At 44.1% G+C, this 25233-nt stretch overlaps 2 protein-coding genes across 4 annotated transcripts in view; both read left to right on the top strand.

Annotated features, from left to right (window-relative positions):
- Window positions 1-25233, top strand: part of LOC138968576 (cyclin-dependent kinase-like 5) — an 85585-nt gene extending 60352 nt beyond the window's left edge. Inside the window, exons 15-20 of one of the 3 annotated variants that reach the window (XM_070341163.1) lie at window positions 5004-5142; window positions 5739-5817; window positions 7161-7424; window positions 8729-8767; window positions 16607-16699; window positions 17138-25233. In XM_070341163.1, coding sequence (XP_070197264.1) covers window positions 5004-5142; window positions 5739-5817; window positions 7161-7424; window positions 8729-8767; window positions 16607-16699; window positions 17138-17284 — 761 coding nt within the window. In that variant the 3' untranslated portion in view covers window positions 17285-25233. The remainder of the gene's footprint in view (window positions 1-5003; window positions 5143-5738; window positions 5818-7160; window positions 7425-8728; window positions 8768-16606; window positions 16700-17137) is intronic. The other 2 variants (XM_070341164.1, XM_070341166.1) reach the window with 2 other exon arrangements.
- On the top strand, window positions 2033-2792 carry LOC138969610 (uncharacterized). Its single transcript, XM_070342469.1, has one exon. It carries the CDS (start codon window positions 2079-2081, stop codon window positions 2790-2792), a length of 714 nt encoding a protein of 237 aa, XP_070198570.1. The 5' UTR covers window positions 2033-2078.

Genomic DNA, 25233 nt, shown 5'->3' with positions numbered 1-25233 from the left:
AGCAGACGAAAATGCTAAAATGTGCAATATTTTTTGGTATAAACACCTTTCAGTTGCATTTATCTCTTAGATTCTATCATCTAATCGACAACTGTTATATTATATTGTGCGTCACTGAATTTATTCAGTTGTTTTGGATCGTACAAAGTTGGCACTATTTTGTTTGCGCATTAGTTAATACAGGAAGCCGTGGTTCGTCTACCGCGCTACTTTTTGAATGGACGATCGCACTGTTTTGTTTTCATTGTTTCAAGTTGAAGTGCTGTTTCTTTGTCTTCAAAATGGTGAAAAAGTGTAGTGTTGTGAACTGCAAGGGCAATTACGATGAGAATAACAAGTGTCGTGTGTTTCGACTACCAAAGGACGAGTGTGAGAAGCAGAAATGGTTGGATGCGCTACCTCCACGTGTGAATTATATCCCCACTCGAGAGAACTGTTTCATTTGTGAGAGGCATTGGGATGACCCTCTTATGATCAAGATTCCTGGTGGTTCCACTCGACCTGCCATTCCTCCAAGTGTGTTTGACGTTCCCAAGTCATGTCTGCCTACACCTCAGCCTTCATCTCGCCCTGTGAAAGATGAAGATCGTCTGACCAAGCTCTTTTTTGCAAGGGACAAGATCACTTCGTTTGAGAGTTTTGATCCTGTCAAAGACCTACAGAAGAAGTATAACAATGTTTTGGTTTCACGTTCAGATAAACGAATTGTGTGTCTTCTCATGTCAGATGACTATAGCCAATGCAGTGTTTCAGTTGTTGTTGAAAATAAGAAGACGTTGTGTTCCCCCCTAACTCTCAGTGTTTTCAGAGATGGCATCAGAGTTCCACTAGGTGCAATCCTAAGACCCAACAATGGCCTCAACTCCAAGTCACAGTTCTTTGATGCGGTTCATTGTGCTGTCAACAGTGACATTCCGCTGGAAGAAGTTGTGAAGAAGGTGGTTATTGATCTGAAAGCTGCAGCTGACTGTTCCGTGGATCACAAGGTAAAGAAGTTGGAGTTCTTGACACACCAGTTGGAGTTGTTAGCCCACAAACAGTTCACTCCTAGTGACATTTGCTTTGCCATTGAAAGCTTTCCTCGTTGTAGCTATGAACAGCTGAGGGAGTTTCTGGTGCTACCAAGCAAGCGCAAGCTTCAGGATGTTGTGTCTTCAGTCGACAAGGATGCAGTTTTGCGAAACACATTCAATGCTTTACTCCCTCAGCAGAAGAATGTGTTCTTGTTGATCGACGAGGTCAAAATCCGTCCAACTGTAGCGTTTGCTGGTGGGATTCTCAGTGGCATGGCCAAGAACAATGAAGAGTGCCGTGCAACTTCCATGATGTGCATCATGATGAAGTGTTTGAGAAGCGGTCCCAGTGTGATGGTGTCAGTGACCCCAGTGCACAAGTTGACAGCCCAGTTCCAGTTCCAGGCAGTGAACGAAGCAGCCGCTGTTGTAGAGAGATCTGGGGGACGTGTCATAGGCTCCATCACTGACAATCATAAGGTGAACCAACACTTTTGCAAGCTCTTTGACAGGCCAGGCGAGAACAATGCCACAGTCACACATCCACTCGACAACGGGCGTCCTTGGTTTCTCCTCTTTGATACGGTTCATCTGTTAAAATGCATCCGGAACAACTGGATCACTGAGAAGACACAGAAAATCCGTCTCAATGGCCAGTCAGTTGCTTCTTTCTCTGATGTCAAGCAGCTGTATGAAGATGAGAAAGGCGGCATCCTGAAGACTACCCCTTTGACCCAAACCTGTGTCATTCCATCCAAACTCCAACTGCAGAATGTTCAACATGTTCTTAGAGTCTTCAATGAGAAAGTGGTTGGTGCGCTGAAGATGAAAGGCTGCATTGAGACTGCATCAGTGATAGAGACTGTCCTGAACTGGTGGAACACTGTCAACGTGTCAAAGAAATGACTGGATAAACGCCTGAAGGATCCCCATCGTGCCGTACAAGAATCCAGTTCCTCGAGTCTGGACACTTTCATTGACATCTTCCAGGAAGCTGATTCAGGGCATGGCTCGTCTCGTATCCAGTGCCTCACCCATGATACCAAGAAGGCACTAGTGCAGACCATGCAGGGACTGAAAGCAGTCTGCAACTACCTCCTTTCATCAGCGGGCTTTGACTATGTTGTGCTGCGTGAACTACAAAGTGACCGTTTAGAGGGAGAATTCTCTGTATACAGGGCGTCAACTGGATCAAATGCCTTCATGACGGCCGGTGATGTGTTTGCAGCATGCAAGAAGCGCCTCGCCCGGTACGCTGCATCCTACCTCCAGTCCATTGAGCTCCAGTCTGAGCCCCAGAAACACATCTGCTTGGGGGATGTCATCGCGGAGGATGCAGATGTGATAGAGGGGTGCATTTCAGGGGTGACCCTCACTGTGAATGAGGAGAGCAGCTGTGCATACGTGGCTGGGTGGCTGGAGAGCAAATGTGACTTGACATTTGATGAGGAGGAACCAGTTGTGACAAGTGAGGTGAAGGACTTTATTGAGACTGTTTCACGAGGATCCCTCACAATTCCTCATGACTGCACCTTTCAACTGGTTCAACTTGGACTGTGCTTTGTGAAGCAGGCGCGTCATCGTGCATGCTGCCGCAAACGACTCTCCAACATCCTCTCCATCATGGCCAGCTACCACAGCATCGACATGGACTACCCCCAGATGTACCGTCGTCTGTCCAATGTTCTTCTTAATGGATTACACAACCTTGAGAAAGACAATCAGAAGAATGCTGTGCTGCTCCAGACATCCGTGAAGAGGGCTCGGTTGGCGGATTGAGTGAGCTAAGTGATATGCTTCTCACAATGCATGCTCATGTGTGTGTGTGTGTTACTGTTTCTTCCCATGTCTCTCTCTGTCTATCACTATGTTTGTGTGTGTCTCTGTGTCTGTCTCATTGTCTCTCTCTCTCTCTCTCTCTCTCTCTAGTACTAGTATGTCTGTCTCCCCCAACCATTAGCTCTCTCTCTCTCTCTCTCTCTCTCTCTCTCTCCACGGTGTTCTCTCTCTCTCTTTCTCTCTCTCTCTCTCTCTCTCTCTCTCTCTCTCTCTCTCTCTCTCTCTCTCTCTCTCTCACACACACACACACACACACAAACACACTGTGTGTGCAAATCTGTTGTTGTTGTCAGTGTCTTAGTTCATGGCAGAGATATTAGAGCTCTTTCAGTGATTTCAACATATACACTATCTTTGTGTGTGTGTGTCTCTGTGTCTGTCTCATTGTCTCTCTCTCTCTCTCTCTCTCTCTCTCTCTCTCTCTCTCTCTCTCTCTCTCTCTCTCTCTCTCTCTCTAGTACTAGTATGTCTGTCTCCCCCAACCATTAGCTCTCTCTCTCTCTCTCTCTCTCTCTCTCTCCACGGTGTTCTCTCTCTCTCTCTCTCTCTCCACGGTGTTCTCTCTCTCTCTTTCTCTCTCTCTCTCTAGCTCTCTCTCTCTCTCACACACACACACACAAACACACTGTGTGTGCAAATCTGTTGTTGTTGTCAGTGTCTTAGTTCATGGCAGAGATATTAGAGCTCTTTCAGTGATTTCAACATATACACTACAGGTAACTCAATTAACAGCCAATTAGCAGTACCTTCAGATAAAATGTTGATTAAAAGCACAGAATTTCTCACAAAATTATTATTTTCTTTCACACTAAGTCCATAAAATAGTAGTACCTCCATTTTGATTGCTTTGTCAGTTTTAAAGTGATGTTCTGCAAGTAAGGCACTCGCCCCCGCTAGCGGGGTCAGGAGGCAGACTCTGCTAGTCCTTTCTTTAGATGTCGTTGGGCTATGCCTTTCCTTACAACCTGTCCCGTAGCAGAAACAATGGTTGTTTGAGTTAAAAAATTAACTGCCCCTTGAGTGAAAGAAACTTCGGTTGTTTAAGTGAAAGAAACAATGCCTGTTTGAGGGAAAGAAACAATGGCTGCTTCAGTAAAAGAAATACAATGGTTGTTTGAATGAAAGAAACAATGGTTGTTTGAGTGGAAGAAACAGCGGCTGCTTGATGTGAGCCTAGCTTTTGTTTTGCAGCAGCCTTTGTGGATGGCATATTTGAGCCAGCTTGAGGTGATTGTGTGTTACCTTGTTGAAAGAAGAAAGAGATACAAGTATTGGCTTTAACGGGTGGGTTGATTAGTGTGTTACCTTGTTGAAAGAAGAAAGAGATACAAGTATTGGCTTTAACGGGTGGGTTGATTAGGGTTGAGATGTCTTGCTTTCTCTTTGCGTTTGCTCTGTGTTCCTTGCATCAGCACATAGGGTGTGTGTACATCAAGTTGTTACTCGTGTTTCTAATTTCTGATTAAGATGCTGTTGGCCGTAGGGAGAAGCAGAATAATAGATGATTTCCCCAAGTTGTAAATTAATGCATCTTTTTGTTTATCTCTTTGTTATTTAACAACATTATTTTAGGGCTTTTAAGAAAAAAAGTATTTTAAATCAAATAAGTTACTTTAATGTGACACATAGGCCTACATTGTGGACAACCCACTATCAATATAATCCTGGCTCCAGATTTGCCATCTTTCAACAATAAACAACATTGCTGCCTACGTGTAACTTATCAAATGTGTAAAATTATGTACCTGTTCTTTTGAGGATAACTATCACTCGGGTTTATGGAAATCCGAAACAGACGTACTGCCAACATTCCACACAAAAAAGAATCAAATGCAAACAACATGAATGGTTAATGTGTGGGGTGTTTAGTAATTGATGGAGCGTTTAATAATGGACAAACAGAAACATTTACTAGAACTTTGACTTTGGTCTTCTTTGAAGAAGGCGATGGGGAAGAAACGAACAGAAAGTAAGGATTAAGCTCAGTTGCTTCTTTATTTAATCTCAAGATGACAAAAGTAAATCTTGAGTCAATTTAATGAACCATTCTTGTTACATGTACTGTACTTGATTCCCATGTATGGAGGACTCTGAAGAGAGAGAGCAGTGTAGCGTGAATGTGTGTCAATATTAATTGCTTTAATGTTCCAGAGCCGGGGTTCCCCCAGCGCGATATTCCGTGTGACAATCGTTACCTGAACACACCCTCTCGTTCCTCTATTCGCTACCCAGGACCCCAGCCATACAACCTGATGACCGACACCTCCTCCGCTGCCATCTCCTCCACCTGGTAAGCCTGCAACCCTTTTAGCCAAATCCCTTGTACTTGTAGATATTTATCAGACTTTCTTACTTCATGAACTACCAGCCCCAAAAGCCTTAGTTTTGGTCTTTAACTTCTTATATCATCTGAACCATTGGATCAATTGATCTTTAACAAACAAAAATGTAATTGAAAACTAAGCCATTTTTTCATTTTATAGAAAAATCGAGCTGTCCCTAAATTGTGTTGGAGCTGTAAGGGTGAAGACATAAAACATGAGGCATCAGACTTTACTGTAACCATGTGCCAACACACTTAGGAAATGTAGCTCTGAGGGAGCATTCATCCATTACGCTCAAGCAAAGTAGAAACATTATAGTGAAGACCTCTGTTAGTCAGAGTTGATCATGGGGGAAAACATAATGTACTACAAAAAATTATGACCCAAAGCTTTTAATTAATTAAATTGAATTAAATTGATCCATTAATATTAAATAGTTTGGCAATTTTGCTAAAATAACGTCAAAGTTGTTGGTGTTGATTTTTTGACTATTGGGCTGATTGCCGGCACCAAATGACTTCCTTGTGAATGGCACATAACTTTGACTTGTTTTTGATTCCAGGAGAGCATCCGATTCCATCAGCCAAAGTAGTTCCATGTACAACTTAGCCAAGAAGAAGAAAAACAAGAAGTTCATTCCAGTGAGTAATGCACAGTAATGTGTAGTGCTTTGTGTTTGTGCAGTTGGGAGCAAGATTGTTGCTAGCTAGGTGAAGGGCTGCATCATTAGCAGTGAATGTTGGTCCTAATGTAATGGTGGACGGATTATTGGCTATGTATTAATGTATTCATTTATCTGTTGAAGGCACACTCCTTCTCGTGAAACCAGTTCGTCTCACCATCTCAAATGGGATAAGGCTGTCCCTCCACTCGGTCACATACCAGAAATGAACAGCATGGGTGCTTTCTGTGCACTTTGGCCATTTTTTTGAATGAATGAATCTCTTGCCAAGCCACTGGTTGCATGGACACAATTTATTCATAAACTATATTCCCACACTTCACACAGAGCACCCAGGCGGTTCATTGTTGGTATGTGACCAAGTGGAGGGATGGTCTTACCCCATGTAAAAGTCTGGCCAGATCTGAGATGGTGAGCCCAACTGTTTCAACAAGAAAAAGTATGCCTTTAACCTCTGTGCTAAATAGTCATTTGTGTAAATCATATTGTTTCTGTATGTTTCCATTTAACTCGCTCATTTCTCAGTCGTAGTCAAGCTATAGTTTGATGTTGTGTCACATTTCTTAAAAGGGGAAAGCCAGAGAAAGTGCACCCCAGAGCATGGTAAGAATTGACTGAATAACACACCTTTACATTAGAAGCATGGCATAACAACACTGTTAGTAACTGTCAATGTTTGCATGCAAGAACTGTCTTTTGCTGTGGAATGATTGATCAGCAATGATTTGGCAATGTTCCTGCTGAAATCAAAAGACGCATGAAGTCACTTCATGCATGCTGACTTAATGCTGATGATAGCGTAGCCGTAACTAACGCTGATGGGGTCTGCTTCAACCACTCTGACCCGTAATGAGCGCTTCCGCAGTGTATGTTGCTGCACTTTTCCTCTAGTATATATGACGAGTGTCGACCTCTTATGATGAGTGGTGCTCTCGTCAGCTATCACGTGACTGTGTTTCACCAAGTTAAAGTTTGCTTACGTAACAGCTGTTATATCTATCAATATTCCTTGAACAACTTGAACCTTTATCTTTTGTTTCATGCAAAAGAAAATGTCCCTCACACAAACTAGTTCAAACCTGTTTAATACCATGCAGCCCCCCAAAAAGCATGGGCTGCCGCACAAGATCAATTTGCCAGCACCAGTTTATATTCCAAGATAAGCAACCCACACTGCTGGAGCGCCCACTGTGGTAACACCCACTGCGGAAGCACCCATTGTGGCATCACATGTTGTGGGTAGAAGCAGTAGACCCCATCAGTGTAACTAACCCCTGTGATTGTGACTTACTCACGTCCCAGGTACCAGAACCCAGCGAAGATGGGCGGTTATCTCCGTCGGTTACGCTGCGCAACCCCTCACGTCTGTCTCGTCTGGATGACTGCAGCCGTGGCGACGATTCCGAGTCCCTGAAGGATCCTTTCACCCCGCGCGATAGGGACCAGTACAGTTTTACCTTCAAAATGCGTGAACAGACCTTTCACGACTCTGGGGGGCGGGATCAGCGGCGGCCGTACAAACAGCCCGTCAGCTTACGCCGTACCACGTACACGCCCAGAGATAGGGTACGCTAAACTTTCTATACCTGACAAAAGGCTTGCTGCATTGAAGTGATTGCTATTCATTCAGTTCATACCACCATGCCTTCCTTTTCACTGAAAAATTCACATGGTACTGCCATCCGTCTGATACTGATAGCATCGGAATTTCATCCACGTGTGCATTCCATGCCATAGTGAATGGTCCAAAGTGTGTACAACTCAGACTTATTTTCAGAGTGAGATATTTCTCTCACTCACATGGGCTATATACATTTTTGGGGCTTTATTATTTTGATAGGTTAAGTACTGATGACTGAACAGTTCTGAGAAAGATTTTCGTGTGTGGTCTCGGCTTTGGAAAATATTAACACACACTCAATGTTATGGTGTTGTTTGAGCACAGTGTTTGCTGTCTCCAGAAAACGAATTGTTTCACGTAGCCTGCTTGAAAAGTGAATTGACTTTAATCCACTGTTTAACATATTAATCAACCCTGTTGTGTATTTGTGCATGGTTTTAATCACCAGTGTGTGCGGTAATTCACTTTATCCTTTCAAGATAATCAGAACTGTAGGGGATTGAGGGTGCTACATTCATATCTCGCTTTTGGCCTCTTTGTCATATGGTTGTGGTTGACTGTCTTGGCAAGCGTGAGCTTGAGTTCTCTGACTGAAAAGAGCTTTTCTTTGTGGTCTTCTGCAGCAAAACTTAATATTTACTGTACATGTGTACTTTATTTTGGTAAAAAAAAAAAATTACAATTTTGATGATGGTGAAATGCACAGTCCTTTCCATGTTAACGATTTGGCTCACCATCTCAGGAATGGCCAGGCGTTTACATGAGATGAAGCCAATCTCACCACTTGGACACGAACCAAAAATGAACACCCCGGATGCTTTCTGTGCAGAGCAGAATGTTTTTTGCTTAATTGAATTATTAAAAGCCATTAGTATAAGTGCGCAAAATTAATTCATAACAAAAATCCAACTTTGAACAGTAAGCAGCCAGGATGTTGATTTTTGGTATGTGTCCTAAGTGGAGGAATGGTCTCAACCTATGGAATAGCCTGGGCAGATTGGAGACAGTGAGCCCAAATGTTTTCACGATAAGAACTGTTCATATAACTTATAAGGGTAAACATAAATTACTTATCACCATAACAACTGTTCATATAACTTATAAGGGTAAACATAAATTACTTATCACGATAAGAACTGTTCATAGAACTTATAAGGGTAAACATAAATTACTTAAGCAAGCAAAGATATTTGTGAGTGTTAGAGAAATGGAACTCACCAGTTCAAATAGTTTACCCTACCTCTGTCAGGAGTTCCAGATGATAGCAGCAGATCAGTACGACAGTCAGGTAAAGGGCAGCGATTGATATCTTATTAGGAGGTCATAGTCTGTAGACTTGTGCTTTGGTTGCTGCTCCTTAACTCACCACGACGGCCATACTAATAAAGAGTGTTAGAAAAGGAAGAAAACTGTGAGAAAACAAATGGTAAGAATTTGTATTCGAAGGTAGAATGCAAAGATTCACAGTTCTCAGCTAAGATTCGTAGAGGAACTTTGAGGAAATGTTTTGTGTAATGGAGTAAAAACTTCTTGTGGTTAGCTTTTGTTGCAAAGCTCTTTGGCTTTCAGGCTGAATGTGAATGCTTGATGCTCCATGCCCTTGACAGAAAATAAGGAGTAGACTCAATCCATGTTTCACATTTTATACTTCCATTCAAAGGCCAATTAAAAATTAAGTTTACCACCTGAGCTACAAGATTAAAGATGCTTGTTGTTTTTTGCTGGCCCTATGTGCGTCATTTGCATAGGATAATGCATATCAGTTACTGCGCTAAACTTGCCATGTTCAAAACCTGTACAGTCAAACCTGCTAGAGACTGTTCAAAATGGTTGTTATAGATACATGTAGGTGGTTGCCCCGCAAAGGCCAATTATATAGAAACAAATAATCTTGGATTTTTGTAGGCGATTGTTGTGGGCAAAGGTGGTCACAAAGGCAGGTTTTACTATATTTCTATGCAACTAGGAAACCTGCTTCTCACAGTAACCAGATACCCTTTTAAGTGACATTAACCTGCCCTAGTCTAAAACAAAGTGATTGCATTATATTTGTTGGGAAAGAAACTGGTCAAGCAAAATTTCAACCGGTTTTGATGATCCATTGCTGGTTTCATTTCCCGAAAAAAGATGGAATTTTCGGGTAAAATTCCGAAATTGTTGCTTAAAATGTTGTGCTTTGTGTGGCGTTTATAGCATCTTACTGCAGGCAGTGCCTGAGTAAAACGTGGAGATTCAAGCAGTATTCTTCGCGATCTTTTCTTACTCCACCCCTGGACGTGTTGTCATAGAAGTAATGTTAAAGCCTGTGGCTTTGTAATGTAAATAACGGGTTAGATTACACCGAGGTTATTCAGTAAGAAATTGACTGGCTTGGTCAAGTCCTTTACTAACATGCCAAAACTGGTGTTTTATAATTTACACATTCAATCACATATTCTTACCTCAACTCACATAAATGGCATTAACTTCAGTTCATTGCTAAGATATTGAAGTAGTACTCGACCCTGGTAAGGGAGGAAGTAACTCCCAAAGAAAACAAAGTCCGTAGTCAAGGACGGGAGTCACCTCCCCTACCGGTAACCCGCGCATGTGCGGTCCTACTACCGGCCGTCATTCCACCCACTTCAACACTCGAGCACAGACGTGTTGTGGTACTCCGGCATCTTTTTTGCCTTGGCCTTTTGTGGAAGGCCATTTGACCCTGGTATTTGCGTTGCTATCTTTAGGTAAGATCGTTTCACTTCTCTTCGCTGCGCGTTGCGTTTGTTTGAGTATTTCGCTGTTGTAATTCGTCTCCACGTGCGCGTGTTCGAAATTGCAAATGGCGGACAAAAGCTCTAAAAGCAAGGGCAATCTTGTTTCTCTGCTCTCTTCACCGGGGAAAGAGAAAGATAAGGACAAGTCTAAGTCTAAATCAAAGACGCGTGCCTCTGTAACTTCGTCACAGGCTACGTCTTTAGTTCTGGTTACTGACCCGGTGACTAAGAAGTCAGAACGGGTTTCGATTGACTCCACGTCACCGTCACCGGTTTTTCTTACGCAGGAACGCGCTACTTCTCCTCTCTCGCGCTCGCAGGCGCCTCGGCCTAGCGAGTCCGTGTCTCGGGAAGAAATCTTGGCAATGTTTGCTACTTTGAAGCATGATTTGGTTGCCTTGCATTCTGCGGAAAGGCCTGTCGCTCCCCTCCCGCCTGGCGTGGGGGGGGTGGCTTCACTTTCTAGGCTGCGGCCTTCAGCGACGATCACTTCGGCTGATCTCGGACCGGATTTTTCCGGTTCGGTAGCGGATCCCCCTGCCTTTTCAGGGGGGTTCGCGTCCATAGCGCCGCCCGGTTCTAGCGCTTCGGCGTTGGGCGGCGTTTGTGGGAGTCCCCATCTTTTTGGGGGCTCACACTTGCCTGCGTTCCCTGGTTACGCTCTTGCGTCTCCTTCGGGTTCACAGACGGCTCCTCCCCGGCAGTACACCGTCCATCATGTGGCAGGTGCGCTAGGGAGCGGCGAAGCGCGCCAGCTTGCCCCCCTGGGATCAGTTTCGGCTGTCCCGGCCTCTGGGGGACAGGCAGCAGCGTCTTGCTTGTCCAGCTCTGGCCTGCAAGATTCTGTCGGCGGTCATCGTCCTGTAGCTCTTGGTTCGGCTGCCGCCGTTCCTGTTTCGAGCTCGCAGGGGGTAGGCTCCTCTGGTTTCCCCTCGGGGCTTCCGGTCGGGCCTACCCGCGGGTTGTCGTCCTCGACTTCCGGTTGTGCTGTGGCAGGCATTTCCGGTGGAGGACAGCGGGCTAGCGGTTCCGGTGGCAGTGTCCCTGCTATCCCGTCCCTGGTCACGCATCGACATCCGGCCCTGACTTCCGGTTCCGCCGCGGCGGTTCCGGTTGTCGGCGGTGCTGTTGGTGGACAGTTTGCGGCGCTTCCGTCTACTGTTCAACCGACGTTAGCCACTTCCTCTTCCGTGGATGGGTGGGTTTCCGGTTTGCCGGACCCTCCTTTCGATGGGGATCAGGAAGGTTTTGCAGAGGAACAGGAAGGGGATGAGGATCGTTCCGAATCCGTTACCCCCTTACGGATTCCCAATAAGCTGGGCCCTACTCTGGAGTTGGCTGCGGAGATAACCTCACGGTACTTCCCTGAGGGTGTCTCCGCCGACTCTACTGTTGTCGCACCCCCTCCTTCTGCTTTAGCAGACTTTGCGGGCGCGGGGGACACGAGGGCGAAGTTCCGTTTCATGGAATCTCCTTCCGTCCCGTTTGTGATGGCTCAGGTGTTGGCGGACGCTAACACACCCTACCCTCTTTTGGCTGCTCATGGGGAAGCCCCCCCTTCTGCCCAGCCTTGGTTAACCTCGGCTCAGGCAGGCGGCGGCCTCCCAGCCAACTCAAGAAGATCGCGGCTGCCTAGCAGGCCACATTCTCTTCTCTCCTCTTTTTCGCTGCCCACAGCTCCACTTCCGGTGACTCCGGAACTGGCTCGCTTGCGGCAGGATGGTTATAGCCGAGATAGGACTTCCGTTTGTACGGAACAGAGTCTACTCGGGCTGGAGGAAAGCGGGCGTTCTTCCCTTGAACTGACCTCTTTAGCGGAAACGCTCATCCGGTCTCTCATGAGAGCCATCGCTTCGTCCATCGAGCCTTTTAGGTTTCGTGACGATGCTATTGAGGCTGATGCTGCCATGCTCCTGGCGGCGCTTGCGAAGGTCACTGACAGTCAGATGACGCTTGCTGCTCGGCTCTACTCTCAGGTGGTGTTCTGGAGGCGCGAGGCTTTTCTTAACGGCTCTCGCCTGACGGATAAGGCCACCATAGACTCTTTGAGAGTCTCTCCCTTTTCAGAGGGTGCGTTGCTGGGGTCACGCTCTTTGGATGCCCTTCGGCAGCAAACTGAGGAAACTCGTGACCAACATGTGGTGCAACTGACGGAACTCGCTCTTAAGCAGCACAGCAACAAACCACGGAGTTCTGCGTCAGCGCCAGACAGCTCTTCTGGGCAGCAGTCGTCTCGCGCAGGTAGGGGTGGGTCACGGTCCCGTCCTTACCAGCGTAAACCTTCCTTCGGGAAGCGGGGGTCTGGGCACAAGCCCAACCCCCAATGAGCCACCCCCGATCCAGTCACCCCCCCCCCAGCCTCTACCCTTTTGGTAGCAGGCGGCCTCTTCCGGGTTCTTCCAGCTTGGCTGTCTCGGACAAGCAGCCTATGGAGCATGGGGGTGATTCGATCGGGGTTCCGCCTTCCTTGGCAGGAAGGCAAAGCCCCTTCGTCCAGGGCGCCGGCCAACTTCCGGTTTCCGGTCAGCCCAGACGCTCAGGAGACTTTACAGGCGGAAATCCTTCTCTTTCTGCGGAAGCAGGCTATAGAGGAGTTTCTCGGCCACCCCTTCTTGGGACTTTACGGCAGAATTTTGGTCGTCCCCGGGGTGTTGCACCAAGGCATGGTGTTCGATTCACGGGAGTGGGCAGTCCGTCCCACTCAACGTCGTTTATACAAACTGCAGGCGCGCCCTTTTCAGGCGGCGCTCAGTTCAGTCTGGAATCCGACGTCACACGGCTGGGACGTCTCAGTTCCGTTTCGGGGTCTGGTTGCAGCAGACCACGCCTCAGTGGATGAACACTCCTTGGCTTCTGCAGGGAGTGCCCATAGCGCTTCCTCCTCCTTACACGCATCTCTTTGCGGGCGCAGCACAGAAGGGCTGCGGGGCTCACTTGGACACGCACACGACTTCCGGTCGGTGGTCACAAGAGCAGCGGTCTATGGCACAACATTCGCCTCGAGCTCGAGGCGGTCTTTCTGGGTTTTCATCACTTTCTCTCCGCTTTCCAGGGCACCCATGTGTTGTTTCTTTACGACAACACGGCGGTCTCTGCTTATTCCAACAAACAGGGCGGGTCCCGATCTCGGCTGTGGTCCAGCCGAGCATGCGAGACTCTTTCTTAGATCCTGATCTCGGCTCGCTATCTGCCCGGCTGCCTGAACGTCCTTGCCGACGTCATCAGCCGTTCCTTCCAGATCCTCCACACGGAGTGGACCATCACCCATCAGGCGCTCCTCCTTCTTTGGGCGCAGGTAGAGCGTCCGATGGTCGTCCTTTTCGCCACGAGATTTTCACGTCGCCTCCCGATCGTTGTGTCTGTTTCCGGGCCCGGAAGCTTGGCAGATCGACGCGATGACGATCAGCTGGACAGGGCTAGAGGCTTACGCCTTCCCTCCCACTCCACTCATCGGAAGGGTTCAGCCTAAAGCCGACTTAGAGCGGCTTCATCTCCTTCTCGTGGCACCGCGCTGGCCCAGTCAGCATTAGTTCCCGGACCCCATGCGGCTCGCCAGCGGCCCGCCAATCCCGCTCGGCCGCCGGCGAGGGGAGCTTTTCCAGCCCAGAACGGGGACTCTGCACAATCGCCCCGAGGGCCTGGATCCTCACGCCTGGAGAGGGTTCGGAGATCACTGGGGTGCTCAGGCGCCTCCGTTTTCGCTTTTGGACTTAGGCCAGAAGGCTCACAGGCCACCTCCTCTGTCTACTAGTCACACTGGCTGGCTTGGACTCGATGGTTTGCGGCTAACAATGTTGTCCCGGTCGCCCTGCGATCAATGCAGGTCGCAAACCATCTGGCATGGCTCTCCGCTCGGGGACGCGCCGCGTCCGCTTTGCGCGCTCGCCGCTCAGCCATCTCTGTTACTTTTAAGCAACTTGGACGCTCCATCTCCCTCGGGGGAGTTATCGCGAGTGTGCTAAAGGGCGCGGCCCTCAGTTCTGCAACGGAGAGAACTTCTGTCCCGGCTTGGGACGTTCTTCTAGTACTCGAATTTCTCCGTTCTAGTGCTTTTGAACCTTTACAAGACGCCAGTCTCTCTGACCTTACGCGCAAACCTCTCATGCTCATACTGCTCGCTTCCGCGCGGAGGGGCAGTGAGATCCACGGCCTCTCAGGCCTAGACCGGGATATCACTTTCGAAAGAGACGGCTCGGTTTCACTGCGTGTCCGTCCCGATTTTCTCGCCAAGAATCAAAAACCTGGTCAACTTTCACCGATCATTTCCATTCGGCCTCTCCGGGACATTTTTAGCCCCCGGCGATCCGGATCTTTCTAACTGTCCGGTACGCGCGCTTAAGGCTTACTTGTCGCGCACCGCTCCGTTTCGAGCATCAGCTCCGAAGTTGTTGTTTATTTCGATCATTTCAGCCCGAAATAAAGACTTTGCAAAAACCACGTTTTCCAGATGGTCTTCCACACTTATAAGGCAGGCTTATCAGTGGTGGCAGACACAAAAGGGGGGGGGGCAGTCAGTCCTTCCTCCTCGATCACCTCGTACGCACGAGGCTTGAGCGTGGGCAACTTCCTTAGCTGTCCTCAAGTCTGGAAGGATGTCAGATGTCCTCAAAGCTGCATACTGGACGACTCATGATGTCTTCCTCAGCTACTACCTCCGGGGCATTGCCAGCACTCATCCGGACGGTACCAACTGCCTCCCAGTTATGGTTGCCGCAGGCCAGATACTTCCAAGAGATTAATGTGAGTATCCCACCGCCTTTATGTGCAATCTGCCATTTATGTGAGTTGAGGTAAGAATATGTGATTGAATCGAAAATTTCAAAACTAAATTTTCATTTAATTAATATACTTACTCAACTCACATCGTTTATACCCTCCCATCCATCCCCGCTAACATTATATGTGTTACAGGTGTGTGTTTCCGTGGGGGAATGACGGCCGGTAGTAGGACCGCACATGCGCGGGTTACCGGTAGGGGAGGTGACTCCCGTCCTTGACTACGGACTTTGTTTTCTTTGGGAGTTACTTCCTCCCTTACCAGGGTCGAGTACTACTTCAATATCTTAGCAATGAACTGAAGTTAATGCCATTTATGTGAGTTGAGTAAGTATATTAATTAAATGAAAATTTAGTTTTGAAATTTTCGAAACATTTTGTCATGTGTGACGACAGGTCACACATAACAAAATGTTTAAAGTGAAAATCTTATTTCTGATAAGAATTGTGTTTCACGTGTGTTTCATCTAAAGTAGAGAGAAAGATTAATTGAAGAATTCAAGTCTTTCATTCGTAGCTATGCTTGGTAGAACTTCGTCAAACTTAATTCTGAGGTAACATTGCATCTTGCCGTTGCTGTAGGACTCAGCTTCGTGTGAGCTTAAAATGTAAGCAGTTTAACCTGACACCAGTTTCTCCACTCTTCATCAAAGAACAGTAGTAACTTCCACTTTTTATGCATAGCAATGAGTAGTGGAGTAATGATCAGATCTATGAAATAATCTATTTTGGTCATGAGGTCTGCTTGCTGCTTTTTTTCTTGTAGACTCTGTAGACTTGAAAGTTGGTTAAGTTGATAGTGATGCAGTGAAAGTAATACTTGATCTGTCTGTGATAAAGTAGTATTTGTTATACTCTGAATCAGAAATATTCTTGTGTGGAAGGTGCTATGTTAAAAGGTGCTCAGCTTCCAAGATGTAGCTCAGTCGGTAGTGCGCTGGATTTGTATCCAGTTGGCCGCTGTCAGCGTCAGTTCGTCCCCACGTTCGGCGAGAGATTTATTTCTCAGAGTCAACTTTGTGTGCAGACTCTCCTCGGTGTCCGAACACCCCCGTGTGTACACGCAAGCACAAGACCAAGTGCGCACGAAAAAGATCCTGTAATCCATGTCGGAGTTCGGTGGGTTATAGAAACACGAAAATACCCAGCATGCTTCCTCCGAAAACGGCGTATGGCTGCCTAAATGGCGGGGTAAAAAATGGTCATACACGTAAAAATTCCACTCGTGCAAAAAACACGAGTGTACGTGGGAGTTTCAGCCCACGAACGCAGAAGAAGAAGAAGATAAAAAAAAAGTACAAGTTGTCATTCTATTTGGACTGTTTCCAACTTCTGACATATCTAGATTTTCCAGTTATTATACGGTGGATCTGTTATTGTTAATTATGTTTAGATATTCACCTCTAATTGTGAAGAGAGAGAGAGTTGACAAAACATTGAATTTAAAGTATTGGTGCATCAATTCATACACATGTATTATGGAATTGTTGAAAGAATGGTTCAGGCTTATCTTTATTCATATGTAGTGTCAATTTGACACATGCCAGCTGAGCCATATCAAGATGTGTGAATGTGTGTAATCTTTTTGTGTGCAGGGTACACGTCTTCAGCCTCTGATGAATTTAACGCAGATGTCTTTCGGTCCCCACAATGCGGAGCTTGCTCACAGAAACACTAACAACTCTAAGGTAGACTCTTCACTTTATTCCGTGAAAAAGGACAAAAGCAGGATTGATTCCACTGATACCTTTTTGAGACCCTGCTTTTTCAAATTTATGTTCATAAACCTCTGTGCATTTACCCCAATTTTAAAACTCCCACCCTTTTAAAGCTTATATGCATGCTGTTACCCTCAAAAATAAAAAGTTGTCATTGTCATTGTAAAGACTTTAAAAAAAAATTAAGAAAATAAGGCAGCATCATTTTCCAGTAATTTCCAGTTGATGACTAAAGCGTTCTTTCTTGTTGCCCAGTTGTAGGTGGAAGGAAGCATTGCCTTATGGGTATTCAAACGTTGGTATGAAACTTTCGGATTGGGTACGAAACGAGAATTCCTCAACAGTTCACCACTCTTGTCCACCATTCCTTCACATAAATTATATTTGTGTGTTGCGTCGTTGTGTCAGGTGCTGCATGCTGGGAGCTCGGAGCACAAAGGGCGGGTTCCGTCTGTGCTGGGGATGGACAGCCACCTAGAAAGCACGTCGCCGCGGCACAACGACCTCCGATCCCTCAAGCCGAGCAAAACTGGACGCAACCATTCCCAGTATTGAGCTCTAGCTCTCCCTGCACCCACACATGAACATCCTTTTACTTTCCTAAGAGCCTGTCGCTGCTTTCCTTCATCGTCATGGGGAAGTTTGGAGTATCAAAGCGACTTGTACAAAGGCAGAAGGGAGAGAATTGGGAGAAGGGGCAGAGAACTCGGGATAGGCACAATTTATACTGAGGAAACTGTTTTGCGCAGAAATCAAGAGCATTTAGTTACTGGCTTTATGTGTTGCAGAGAGTCTAGCTTGAGTTGGTAGGACATTGGTTTGTGTTGTATTTGGTTAATACTGTGTCACCTTGAAGTTAAGAAAAACAAATAGACAGCACTTTCTTTGGCTTGGATTGGGAACAAAATTAGCATTAGAAACATACACTTTAGAGCAAAAAGTCAAGTGAAGGTCTCCTTGAAACAAATTCTAGCGAGTTCATTGAGTTACATCCATTTATTGTTCTGATCTTATATTAAAACTGTCATCTGCCAAATTGTGATGGCGAGAATGCGAAAGAGACTTGCCAGTTTAGATCAGTTGTGTGCAGTGAGATGAAATAGACTGAATTATAAGTTGACGTAATTAAAATTGTGCTGTTGACAGAAGTCGCTCAAACAAGAGTGAAATATTGGCACAAAGTGTGAAGGTATACAGGCATCATTTTTACACATATTTGGTTCCAGTCATAATTTTCAGGGACAAACTCATGTTCTGCTAGAAGAGCACGTACTGGATCTCCTGACAGTGAGAATATCGACCATCGTGGGCTTGATGCTTAGGTTTAGCACACCTTCACGTCAGGCCAGTCAATGCATTTGGTGACGGTGGGGAGAAAGACAGTGTTCTCTAAGAAAATGGGATCCTAACACTTTGATTTTTGCTAATACAAAATGAATAAAATACAAAATACATGCCTTCGTGAATTTTGATGGTTCATTTTTTATATTGAAACAGATCTAGATACTTAAAATTGTGTGTGCGTGGGAAATTAAAGTATTTATATATAGATCCATTTTTTTTATCTATACTAAATGCATGTACATGTAATTATATTCTGCTGGTGTGTTTATTAGTATCTTATAATGTTTGTGAGTTGGTTTGTATTTTTTACAATAATATCTATTATTGTGTGTGTGTATGTGGTCGAATTTTAAAGACACTCCTTCTCATGAAAACCTCTCAGATCTAGCCAGGCTTGTACATGGGATAAGACCACTCCATTTGGTCATATCAGAGACATAGATAGAACCAAAAATCAACACCATGACTGCTAGCTGTGGTGATTTGGAATTGTTTGATGAATTCATTTCGTAAAAGTCACTGGTGGCCACTGGTGGCTTTTTAAAAAATGAATTGGTCAAACAATGTCCACTGTCCACAGAGAGCACCAAGGCTGTTGTTATTTGTGACCAAGTAGAGGGATGGTCTTGTCCCAGTTAAAAGCCTCACCAGGTCTGAGATGGTGAGCTGAACTGTTTTCACGAGAAGGAGTGTGCCTGATGAGAAGGTGGTGGTTGTGCTAGTGAATGGGGTGGTGTGAAGTGTAATGACTAAGACATGTCTTTATGACGACTTCGTTAATGGTGCCGCAAATTTGTGACTGTGGAACGACAGCTTTTTGATAGATTGATAACATGTCATTTATATTTTCTCCTTTTTACATTTAGTCAAGTTTTGACTAAATGTTTTAACATAGAGGGGGGAATCGAGACGAGGGTTGTGGTGTATGTGTGTCTGTGTGTCTGTGTGTGTGTAGAGCGATTCAGACCAAACTACTGGACCGATCTTGACATGAGAGTTCCTGGGAATGATATCCCCGGACATTTTTTTCTTTTTTTCGATAAATACCTTTGATGACGTCATATCCGGCTTTTTGTAAAAGTTGAGGCGGCACTGTCACACCCTCATTTTTCAATTAAATTGATTGAAATTTTGGCAAAGCAATCTTCGACGAAGGCCGGGGTTTGGTATTGCATTTCAGCTTTGTGGCTTAAAAACTAATAAGTGAGTTTGGTCATTAAAAATCGGAAACTTGTAATTAAAATTATTTTTTTATTAAACGATCCAAAAACAATTTCATCTTATTCTTTGTCATTTTCTGATTCCAAAAACATATACATATGTTATATTTGGATTAAAAACAATCTCTGAAAATTAAAAATATAAAAATTATGATCAAAATTAAATTTCCGAAATCGATTTAGAAACTACTTCATCTTATTCCTTGTCGGTTCCTGATTCCAAAAACATAATAGATATGATATGATTGGATTAAAAACACGCTCAGAAAGTTAAAACGAAGAGAGGTACAGTAAAGCGTGCTATGAAGCACAGCGCAACCGCTGCCGCGCCAAACAGGCTCGTCACTTTCACTGCCTTTTGCACTAGCGGCGGACTACGTTCAGTTTCATTCTGTGAGTTCCACAGCTTGACTAAATGTAGTAATTTTGCCTTACGCGACTTGTTTTTGTTTCATGTTGTTTTCTTTTTAAAAAACAAGATTTATTGGCACTTGTGTACAGTGACCGACTGAGTGAGACAATTATTTGATAACGGTTTTATGATATTGGTGTGTTGCCGTTTTTCTCTATTGGTACATATTCATGTACCTTTTCTTTCATGTACAATCCATGTCATATACACCTAAATGTGCAGCCATGTGTATATATATGTATCGATTGGAGATTGGATTTCCCTTCTTTGAGTCATGTGACGTCAGAGGCCGACAAAACTTTATAATTGGGCGTTTCAGGTTGACCAAAACTTTAAAGGAACTACAAAACACACGTCATGTGTTTGTTTGCATGTGTGTGTGCTGTTCAATGTCAAAACAACAACAAAGTCAGTACATGACGTGTGTTTTGTAGTTCCTTTGAAGTTTCGGTCAACCTGAAACGCCCAAATATGAAGCTTATGTGTTTGATTGCATGTGTGTGTGTGCTCGTTCAATCGTCAAAACAACAACAAAGTCATAGTACCTGAAAGGAATTCGATCGATACATAAATGTTATTTGCGTTTTTGACCAAAATATGACATTTTACACAGATCTCGACAGTCATTGTTCACCTCGACCGCTATCGCGGTCTCGGAGAACAATGACTGTCTCGATCTGTGTAAAATGTCATATTTTGGTCAAACACGCAAATAACGTATAATATATATATATATATATATTTATATACCTATGTGTGTGCCTGTATGTTTGCATTGTACACAGTGTTCACTGCCCATTTTAGATTTCCTGAAATTGTCTGACTGATCAAGTTTGTAGCATTTATGGTGTTGAATGTGTGACTGTTTAACTACCCATCTTCACTTACATCCATTCCTGTGGTGAATGGAGGTGGCCGAAAAAAACCAGCAGAGTTTGTGGCTTTTCTTTCTATTCAAAATATATACAATTTCAGTACTTCTTGACTTTGGCGTTGTAGTTTCTAACTATATTTCCTTTTAGTTTGTCTATGTCAGTAGACCTTGAGTCACTGTCTATGTCAGTAGACGTTGACTCACTGTCTATGTCAGTGGATGTTGAGTCGCTGTCTATGTCAGTAGACGTTGAGTCGCTGTCTATGTCAGTAGACGTTGAGTCACTGTCTATGTCAGTAGACGTTGAGTCGCTGTCTTTGTCAGGAGACGTTGAGTCGCTGTCATGTCAGTAGACGTTGAGTCACTGTCTATGTCAGTAGAGGTTGAGCTATAATTACGTTCTACTCTTTTTCAAGAGCAAAAAAAGACAAATGTAATTTTAATTGTCTGTGCAGAGTTGTAATAAAATGCTGCCAAGAGATGAAAAGATCTTCCAAATATCAAATCAAAAGACGGCTCAATTTTTTAGGTTCTGCAGTTACCATTTGAGTCACGGATGTGGTTTCACATCTGTGTAACATTAACCACAGTAAAGTTTAGTAACCTAAACTTTACTGTGGTTAATGTTACACAGATGTCTTGCTTAGATTTGTGTCAGTTACATTGTGGGTCCTTTTGCCTGAAGAAAGAAGTGATATTCTGTGATCATTGAAATTTTATGATTGTTTCTGTGCGTGTTTGGTGAAAAAAAGATGCACTGAACTGTAGGATGTTTTTGTATAAACTTCTTTTATTTTTGTGTATTAGACCTGGTTCACTTCAGTTACTATCACCTTGTATCCTGTGTCTGTGTCCCTCATTTCATCTGCCTCTGGATGTTGATAATAGCTGTTTACCAGCTGAGCCATTGAGGATCCTGGTGGTCGAACAACAGTTGTTTCCCCTTACCTAAATTGATGCTCAGTAGTTGAGGAAAAAGGCTTGTAGGCTTTTTGTACGTATTTCAAAGATATATCGAGAGTTAGTGTTCAGTACCTCAGTTTCAGCATTGGTGTTTTTCTAGTCTAATGAGAACTCTACATTGATTGATGGTGGGTGACTTTGGTTCTAAAAGCGGAGCAGACCCTAAGCTATGGGTCAGACGCATATATACATGTACCGAGCAACAAAAGAAACGCGAAAAAATTCATCATTGTTTGATTGACGAATTCTCCAACAATTATAGAGTTAGAAGTATTAAACCACAAAAGTTTGATGAAGGCATGTTTGACCCTGCTTTTGTGTGATTATTTTGATGCTGTGACTGTTTGAACACACGGGACAAGCAGGTTTAACGTTAAACACATAATGCGCGCTCGCAGCACGTGCAAGTGGAGCAGGAGAAATCTGATGTGTGAGATGTGTTCACTAATGCATTAGCAACCAAAAGAGACCATGGCACGCTTGCTGCCAGTCTCACTTTTGAAACAGCCAGCATGCCAAGATTGACACCACCAAAATGCCAGGTCGATTTAAAGCTGGGGATGATCCAGAAGCACTGGCATGTGCTTTAAACGTGCATATGTCAACAGTCTATCACCTTCAGCAATGTTCCGTTGACATTGGAAGCACTGCAGTTATGCAACGCGGTGGATTTTTCGGATTACCCCAAATAAGACAAGATCGCAATTTCCTGCCACAACGTCTTCGAGATCGATTCAATACAGCCACTGACACTACAAGGAACATCATTGGAAGCCACCATTGTCCGATCAGTGGCCAGAGAGCGCGATGACCTCCAAAACTTCGTCAACGTTAAACCTGCTTGTCCCGTGTGTTGAAACAGTCGCAGCATCAAAATAATCACACAACAGCTAGGTCAAACATGCCTTCTTCAAACTTTTGTTGTTTGATAATTCTAACTCTATAATTGTTCGAGATTTTGTCAATGAAACATTGCAGAATTTTTTCGCGTTTCTTTTGTTGCTCAGTATATATCGCGTCTCTCTTACTTTTCTCTACAAATCTGTGGTGTCACATTCTGCAAATCAGGATATTGGTGCCAATAATCATCTTATTACGCTTGAAAGTTACAGAAATTTGAATCAAGTCCCTAACATGACTGATAGCCTCTGACAATGATGGGAAGTACAAGGGTGCTTTGTGGTCCGATTTTGCTTTGTGCCAGCTGTTAGCCTTAGCATGAACGGCAGCGGCAGAGCCAGAGGAAGCGTTTTACCATTGTACGCCGTTGTCAGAGATTCTTGAACATGTTGCCAACACAAGTTAAAACTGAATGTATCAATTCAACCTAGGATTTCCCTTCTTTGTGCTTAAAATGTGACTTGAGAGGCCGATTAAACTCTTATTTAGGCAACTGGCCGAGACTGCAAAAGAGTGCATGTTTGTGAGCATTCGGTGGTAAAAAAATAAGAAGAATTTGAACTAAAATGGACCGATACATAAATGTTATTTGTATTTTTGACCAAAATACTGTATGACATTTAACACAGATCTTGATTATACATGTAGTCATTGTTCAGTCTTGCTTTCTTGCAGAACAATAGCTGTCTCGATCTGTGTTAAATCAAATTGTCATATTTTGGTCAAAAATTCAAACAAGGTATAATACTAGTGGGAAGCGGTACCCCCCCCCCCCCCCCCCCCTCTTTAGGACCTGCTGCTGCCTGTCAAATTTTTTCCTCTCCCTAGTATTGCAGACCACTCCCATCTGAGTGATCGACAAGAAGAAGAAGTATTGCAGACCAACATGTGTCAATATTGTAGTGAATGCATTAGCCAAGTGTGAGAACATGTCATGTATTCCAAATCTCCAGACAATCATTCACAATGGAGACACATTGTATTTTTTGCCGCTGTACTTCTTGTCATTAGTTGTTAATTCTTGTCATTAGTTGTTTGATAGGAGCTGTTTTAGTCAACGATTTTTTGCCCTTTATTTTGAATCTTTACCTAGATATTTATCTCCCCCCCCCACCACCAGAAAGCTTTTTTCCTTTGTTTGAATCAGTACTGTTTATTGTATGTGCAGCTGCAACAATTTCTTTACGTTTTCCCGCATAGAAATCAGTAGCCCTTGCATTTGTTGTTTAGTTTTATTTAAGCGTTGCAGCCAGAAAGGTTACCTGTATGTTTGCATTTGTCTTGTAAATACTCTGACATATTGTTCATGTACAGTTTGCATACAAGCACCTGGTGTTATACTCCCTACCAACTTTTGTATCGTCCAGTATTACTCTGCAAACTTCAGCTAACCACTTAATGAATAAAAATTAACATAACTTTCTGCAGGACAAAAAAAAAAGTGCTACTGTTATAGTTTCTGAAGTACCCGTCACAAACTGCAGCAAGCATTGAGCATGCAGCACTGCAGTGGTTCATCTTTACCACTTTCTGATTCAAAAATAAAAATTCAACTAAAACATTATAAATGCACTGAGTATGGGAACTTAAAATGGAGAGAAAAAAAGTGTTCTTGTATGGGAATTGGTAGGCCTTGTGCAACTTCATGATGCCTTCTAACAGTATACATGTATCGTGTGTGCATAGTTATGCCCAAATGAGCACTTTGCAGGTACTCATTTTATCTTGAAATTCTAAATTTAGGATAACTTTTACATGCCCTAAGGACTGTTTGAACTCATGAAGTAGTATTGTAAAATGATTGTTGAGTAGAACATGACTCCTCAGATAACTGCTGTTCAGGCATCATTATTTTTGTGACAGAAGAAAACATTTTTGTTGTTGATAAACCAATCCGTCCACTGTTAATAATATTGTGATCTAATAATAAGGATCAAATTGCGATAATAAAAAAAATCTTGGCAGCAGGTGCTCAAGGAAGTTAAAGCAATGCATGTTACTAGTGACTTCAAGATACAGTCAAACCTATCCATAACAATCACCCAAAGGACTGACCAAAAGTGCTCATTTATCATCAGACAGGTGGTCGCTTTGGAAGAAAATCTCGTCCTTCTCCGGGGTCGTTGTGGGCAGGTGGTCGTTTGAGAGGAAGTCGCAAAGGCAGGTTGGACTGTGAAAACCATGATATAAACCACTACAGGTCTGTCTAGGTTTTTACTTGGGATATATTTTAGCATATTTTTTTTGAACACTTGCCAAAGTCAACAGCACGGCTGCTTCGTGTGTAGAATAAGAATGTTATGGCTGAACTGAATGACACAGGTGTCAGCAAGCATTGTCCACAACTGCACAGAATACAGCCAAGCTGTACATTTTTTAGTCTTGTGCTCATTTGAAAGAGGGTTTAAGTTGGAAGGAAGGTATGGTTAAACACTTGTAACACTTGTGATATATATGGAAAATTCTTAGCGCAAGTCAGTTTTAGAGAAGATTCTTTTTTTATCTTTAAAATTGACATTCAGATATTTTAGCGCGATTTGAATGATGAGGTTATTCCATTATCAGATCGCCGTATACAGGTAAAGTCTGTGTACTGTTGATATTTTGGCAAACATTTTATTGTGGCACGGATGTGTTTGTGGTCAGTCTAGATGAGTGCATAGTGAACACAACGTTGTGCCGTCTTTGTTCACGTCTCAACGTTGTGCCGTCTTTGTTCACGTCTCACTCACTGTGTACATTGTGCCATGCCTGCCAGGTCTCAATAAAGTCACCCAGTAAAACTGAACAA

Source organism: Littorina saxatilis, linkage group LG6, assembly GCF_037325665.1.
Source record: "Littorina saxatilis isolate snail1 linkage group LG6, US_GU_Lsax_2.0, whole genome shotgun sequence".
Lineage (NCBI taxonomy): Eukaryota > Metazoa > Mollusca > Gastropoda > Littorinimorpha > Littorinidae > Littorina > Littorina saxatilis.
The sequence above is the reverse complement of the archived record's forward strand: the minus strand, read 5'-3'. Positions and strand labels throughout refer to the sequence as shown.

Bases quoted from the DNA above. Each gene is read 5' to 3' on its own strand.
- LOC138969610 (XM_070342469.1), top strand. From the start codon at position 2,079: ATGCAGGGACTGAAAGCAGTCTGCAACTACCTCCTTTCATCAGCGGGC.